The sequence below is a fragment of the Palaemon carinicauda genome, chromosome 17, assembly GCF_036898095.1.
Source record: "Palaemon carinicauda isolate YSFRI2023 chromosome 17, ASM3689809v2, whole genome shotgun sequence".
NCBI classification, from domain to species: domain Eukaryota; kingdom Metazoa; phylum Arthropoda; class Malacostraca; order Decapoda; family Palaemonidae; genus Palaemon; species Palaemon carinicauda.
In genome coordinates, this window is record NC_090741.1 from 113,991,549 (window position 1) to 113,998,551 (window position 7,003).

General features: G+C 42.2%; 1 protein-coding gene across 1 annotated transcript; it reads left to right on the forward strand.

Moving 5' to 3' along the window:
* The first annotated feature begins 5,177 nt into the window (after window positions 1–5,177).
* LOC137656538 (uncharacterized) lies at window positions 5,178–5,579 on the forward strand. The gene has a single exon (XM_068390710.1). It carries the CDS (start codon window positions 5,178–5,180, stop codon window positions 5,577–5,579), a length of 402 nt encoding a protein of 133 aa, XP_068246811.1.
* The last annotated feature ends 1,424 nt before the right edge of the window (window positions 5,580–7,003 follow it).

The window sequence follows — 7,003 nt, forward strand, 5'->3', positions numbered from 1 at the left end:
GAAGGGTTTTCATTACTGCCTCAGTTTCTGCTTTCTCCCTGGAGGAGTCAGTTGGAGAAGCTCTCGACTGGGCCGAGGACAGGTTATCACTGGGCAAACCTGAAAGATCCATTGGAGGTGCACTGACCTTTTCAGGTTGAGGGGTAACCTTGGAAATCGAGATTTCCGAGGCTGCCCCCGGAATACTAGGAGCATGCACCCTAGCACTCACACCCTCATTCGATGTAGCCCCATCTTTTACATCGAAGGCCTGGTGTTTAAAGCCCTATGATACTCCTCAGTTCTTGACTTCCTGGGCTTTGCCTTCTTGCTCCTCTTCTTCTTCTTCCCCACAGTCCGAGAAGTAGCACTGGACTCACTCCCACTTCGGGTCTCCCGGCTACTGGTTGATCCAGAATAGGACGACGGGGTTGGAGTAGCATTCACCGGTACTGCTCTCCACCTTGAAGGAGTCTGGACAGAGGTAGTCTCCCTCCCAGGGTTGCAGGCATTAGCTGTGTTCTGGACCGGTGATGTTTATAACCAGAGCCTGTCGTCCACACTGTGCCACATGATGGTTAGACGAGCCACAACGTAGGCAGAGGTTGAGGCGTCTGCGACACTCATCCACAAAGTGCGCTGGTTTTCGGCACCAGGCACAGTACCTCCTCTGGAATTGAGATATATCCGGGGTGCGCGATGGCGGCAGGCGTACTTTCACAGGTGCAGGTTTGGGGACAGGTCGAGGAGGAGTGCGTAAATTCACTCTGTCAGGTCCAGGTGAACGGCTGGGGGCAGCCATGCAACCCTGTCGGCATACGAGCCGTGGCATGACTGTCCAACACGACTGATGGCCAAATCCTCTGCCTTCTGGCTTCACTGACGGGATGCCTCTTTGAGAACACTCAACAGGTGTAGAACATCCTGCCAAGTGGCCTGACGGCCAGCGGAGACATTAATGGTGGCCAGAGACTGTTCCAGCCAACTCTCAGCTCTGCTCAGAACAGTTCTGAGGAGCTTCCACCTAAGCTCCCTCCGGTCCAAACTTCGGCGGGGATAGGCCAACCTGTACAGGGAGGCCAGCCGGACGGCGTAAATTTTCAGCAGTTTGCCCTCGCCACAGGTTGCACTGCTGAACCGAGCCTTCCTGCCAGCATCAAGCCTCTCTCGGGCTTCTCGGCACCAGTCGAGAAGGCGTTCCTTCATGAAATGGTATGAGATCTCGGGACCCCCCATGGCTGAGAACGCCTCATGAATTTCTCCCTTCTGGAATTTTCCAAGGTCAATAGTCCACTGGTCAGAGCTTCCTGCGGTATATTTACTAGCACAGTAGGCCTCGAAATCCCTCAGAAATCGGGCAAAACTCTGGCCATTTTCCAGCTGGAAGATTCCAGGCTTGGGGTTCCTCCTGGAGTCGAGGACCTTAAGCAGATCAGACAGACTGCGTTCTGTCTGGAGGGACTGGACGTGGTTGGTGGAGACTTTGTCAGCTGAGCTGACACTGAGACAGGAACTGGAAGTGTCTCCAGAAGTCTCGCTGCCAGAATCGTCGCTGGTTGACTCCTTGGACATCGTCATTTCGGGTATGGCTGGTCTGGCTCTTTCCTTGGCCTGGCGTCTCCACTTTGGGATAGCCCCTGTCTTGCCAAGAACTGCCTCAGCGGTAGCTGCTGAAGCCTTTTCTGGCCTACTGGCTCCAGCCGGATTGTCCAGAAACTGCTCCCCTAGTCCACTGGCTGCAGGCTCTGGTGCCAGAACAGGCGAGGAAGCAAGCAGTCCACTTGGGACAGGAGACTCCCAGAAACATGGTAGAGAGGGGATTAACGGTGTGAACCCTGGAAGGGGCTGGAGACCTTCAATCAGTGGCTCTGCTCCAGTCACTGGAATTGCCAGACCATTGTAATTTGGCCAAGCTGGGGATGTAAAAGGAGCACTGGTGGTCACTGTGGTTGTGACCCCAGTGGCAACGTGGCACGTTGGTGACGGCTCCACGCTCTTCAGGGCCGCTACTTCAAGTGTCAGGGACTTGACCTGAGTTGTCAGGTCACCGAAAATCTGGACCAGACTTGCCACATCGTGGCTCAGGCTCTTCTTAGCCTTTCGGCGTTTACTGGATGATGCCATATCTAAAGGTTGGTGTTTTCCGGGTCTGGGCACCAAAAATTATGTAGTGGTTTGCGGACTGTGGCCAGAGGTAGCACCCGAACTGCCTAGTGTCCGAATGCCGACTACAACCCGACGTTCACTACACAACAAATATTCAACGGTGGAATACCCAAAAAACCTAAGTAACAGGTCAAGAGAATGGAGCTCTGGGCACCACCCCTTGATTTATACTGGGCAAGGGGACCCAGCTAGAATCTTGCTTTTTATCATACCTTTCATTGGGCTAGCTGGATTATAAATAAATGTATAAGAACATTAGGTGAAAGGGAATATTTATTAGTTAATAATGGGACACAGTGTCGGAGGAAAGAATTATGATAAATTACAGTACTTATGAGATTAAAAAACAGTGGCTGAGGAAAAGACACTGTGGTGAGATGTTCTGAAATGAAATGCTATATTCATAAAAACAAGCAAAAAAAATATTTATTTGAAGATTAAACAAAGCAAATTAAATAAAAACTATTATGAACACCTAAACATTAGTATTCCTTTACAATTCAGCATCAGGGTAACAAGTTGAACAAATTTTGAATAAAAATAGAAAATTATTCACATACTGGACACTCAGGTTTACTAAACCATCTCAAACCAACCACCCATAAGAAAATATAAATCTTTGAAAATACAGTACTACAAAAATTTTCCCTGAATCAATGCTATCCCTTCAAAGCTGCAAAGTCACTTAAAATTTATATAATTTTCAACAGTACGGCCGCATACGCTGCTGTGCAATAACAATGTCTCGACAAGTTTGTCAACAACAGTATAACCTAAGTATCTCACTCTTGGAAGGGGTTTAGAATAAGTCTGAATTCAGGCTAACCTCGATCAGCCAGTCTCTTCCTAACTTCGGAATTCACTTCTTGGGCCTCTGACCAGATATGCCATTTCAATAGCTCCTGTTAACTATTAATGTTTATGACACACTCTCAAATAGCAACACAGTAGCTTACTTCTAGTTCCAGGAAAGTTATATGGATATAGAACAGCATCACAGACTAGTACAGACTGGTAACAGGAAATATTCTACATTCATAATTGTTATGAGCAGTATTAGACAGATACTCTGTTTTCTATATGCATATACAATAGTGTGCTAGATAATCTTCCCTTACACTCCCTACTGAGTGTAGGGGCTGCTGTCAATACCTGGAAAGGAATAATAACAGATCAAAGCATTTTTTGAAAAAAAAAAAAAAGGCACAGAGGGGTATTGAAAATTAAATTTTTAGTAATAATACAATGTAAATATTTATTTCATAGCCACAAACCCTTAAAGTTTTCCTAGATATACACCACTTTTTTATTTTAACCTAAGAAGGAATGAGGAAATGGTGCACATCGGTGACGTCAGCCCAATAGATAATTTGCCAAAGGGAAGTGGCAGTTCTCTCTCAGCCATTATTATTCTGGCTCCAGCAAATTGTATATAGAGATCATCTATAACAGGGTTGAGAGAATATCTTAAGGAATGATAGAAGATACCTTATTTATGGCTAAGAAAAATAAGGTTACACTAACATACTACTCTGTGGAAGTCTTTCCTGATATTTCCTCTGACAGAGTTTCGCCCACACTAACTTGAAACAAGAATATTCGTGAAACAAATGCTTGAATGAACAATGGTAGCTCTCCTATCAATCCAGAATTATGAATGGTTTTAAGTAAACCATATCTCCATGTAGTGCCATATGCCTTTACAAGATAAAAAAAAGATTGTTACAGGGGACTGTTTGGAATTCCATCGGGGCCAGGGACCGTATCATTGTAATTAGCAAGTGCGGAATCATATTTTTTTTTTTTATAGTTTCTATATTTTCAAGGAATTTGAAGTTTTCAATCGTGGTTTATTTTGGTATTTCTCTATTCTTTTTTAGATCATTTAATTTTATATAATTTCTTTTTATATTTTTAGTTTCATATTATATTGAATTTTTCAAGTTTTTACGTTTTTCTAATTTTTCATCTTTTTTATTTTCTATGGGTTTCTATTTTTTTATATTTTTGTAATTTTTTTTAGTTTAAGTTTACATATACTTGGAAGATTATTTTGGCTAGAAGTCAAGCTTTTTTTCTTTTCATTGTTCCACTTGACAAAGAAACAGTACAGAATCTTTAAGCAGCAAAGCATACTAGAGCAAGTGGGACTTCTTTCCGTTGCTAATTCCTTTAGCAGAATATCCCTTAGGTATCCAAAATACATTATTGTTGCTGCTTCTGCTGCTCTTCCTCTTCTTCTCTTCTTCTCCTTACTATATGAAGTCAGACTTTTTTCCTGCATTTGTCCATCTAACAAAGAAAAAGTATAAGGGATTCTTCACTAAGGAACAAAGCATACAAGAGCAAGTGAGACTTATCTTTGCTGAGTGCATTGGAAACTCCCCTAGGTATTCAGAATAGATTGCTGCTACTGCTCTTGCTTATCTTGCTTACTGCTGCTGCTGCTGCTCCTGCTTCTGTTGCTGCTCCTTTTCTTCTCATTAGGTTAAGTCAGACTATTTTATGCATTTATCTACCTGACAAAGAAACAGTACAAGCGAATCTTCATCAAGGAACAAAGCATAATAGAGCAAGTGAGACGTTTTCTCTCTGCTGACTCCATTAATAGAATATCCTCTAGGTATCTAGAATAGATTATTGTTGCTGGTGGTGTTGTTGTTGCTCCTCTTCCTCATCTTCTTATTAGAAGAAGGCAGAGTTTTCTTGCATTTGTCCACCTGGCATTAGAAACAGTTCAAGTAAATCTTCATTAAGCAACCAAGTACACTAGAGCATGTCAGACTTATTCACTCCGTTGAGTCGATTACTAGAATATCCCCTACATATCCAGAATAAACTACTGCTGCTGCTGCTCCTCCTCCTAGATATCTTCTTACCAAAAGAAGTCAAGTTTTTTTTCTGCATTAGTCACCTGACAAAGAAAGGGAATCTTTATTAAGGAAAAAGAACTAGAGCATGTCAGACTTAGTCCATTTGTGAAATATCCCCTAAGTATACAGAATAGATTACTGTTGCTGCTCCTCACCATCATGCTGCTGCTATTGTTGTTGCTCCTGCTGCTTCTACTCCTGCTCTTTCTGAATGCTGCTCATCCAGCTGCTGCTTTTGCTCCTGCTATTGCTACTGCCCCTGTTAATACTTCTTATGATGCTACTGCTTCTGCTTTTGCTGCCACTTCTCCTGCTGCTGCTGCTCCTACTCCTGCTGTTCTTGCTACTACGGCTGTTCCTTCAGCTACTCCAGTTCCTGTCCATGCTCATGTTCCTTCTCCTGACTATGCACATATTCCATATCCGGCTCTTTCTAATGCTACTCCTTCTGATGCAGCTCTTCCTGTTGCTTCTGCTCCTGCTTTTAGTGCTGCTTCTGCGTCTGCCTCTGCCGTTCCTGCCCCTGCTTCTGCTGCTGCACCTCTGCTTCTCCTTAGGTGAAGTCCGACTTTTTTATGTATTTGTCTACCTGACAAAGAAACAGTACAAGCGAATCTTCATCAAGGAACAAAGTGTAATAATCTTCTCCAAGGGAAACATCAAACTAAAAGCAGTCAGACTGTTTCTAGTATTATTATGTTCACCTGACAAATAAACAGTACAAGTGAATCTTTGGAACAATATATAACTTGGAACAATATATGACTTATCTTTTTTAATTCCATCTTGTAGATTATTCCATTTAGGTTTGGAAGGCTGGAGTTCAATTGGCATTGACATTTTATCTCTCAATGGCACCTAATGCCAATGGTTTCCATACCAAAGCCCTACTACTTCTGTTTCACCGTTCCAGTACAATGAAATATTTTCTATTGGACAGTGTAGAATAGAAGTCTGACAGTTTTTCTGCCTTTACCCACCTAACAAAGAAACAGTACAAGTGAATCTGTATCAAGGAACACTACATACTGGAACGGATATGACTTCTTCCGTCTGTTGAGTCCATCGTGTAGATTATTTCATTAACATCTGGAAAGACGGAATTAACTTGGCATTGACTTCTTGTCTCTCAATGGCTCTTAATACCAAAACTCAGACACACCTGTTCCACTTTTCAGTTCAATGGAATCTTCTCCAATTGACACAGCATAATATAAAAAGTCAAATCATTTACTTCTGTATTTGTCCACATGAAAAAAGCAGTATAAGTGAACATTTATCAAGGAACAATCCATACTGGAACTAATGTGACTTCTCCTGTCAGCTTTGGCCATCTTGTACATTATTTACTTCACATCTCAAAGGCTTGAATCAACTTTGCAATGGCTTTTTGTCTATCAATGCCTCTTAATTCTAAAGGTTTCCACATCCTGGCCAGACACTTCTGTTTCACCTTTCCAGGACAATGGAATCTTCTCTAAAAGACACAGCATGCTAAAAGAATTCATAATTGCTTCTTTGGCCTTTGTTCACTTAACAAAAATACAGTACAAATAATCTTTAACAAGAAGCACTGCATACCGGTCCAAATGTGACTTCTTCAATCTGCTGAATCTATCTTACATATTATTCCCTTTACATCTCGAGAGACGTAATTAACTTGTCATTGACTTTTTATTTCTCAATGGCTCTTAATCCCAATCCTTTCCAAACCAAAGCCCAGGTACTTCTGTTCCTCCTTTACAGATCAATAAAATCTTCTCCAAGGGGCAATACATACAAAATAAATTCAGCCTTGTTTCTTCAGCATTTGTCCACCTGGTAAAGAAAACGTACAAGTAAATCTTTATCAAATAATACCGGAACAGCTGTGAGTTCTTCCATCCCCTTAGTCCATCTATTAGATAATAGATATCCAATGCTAGAATTCCATTGGTATTGACTTTATATCTCTCATTGGCTGCTAATCCCAATGGTTTCCATCC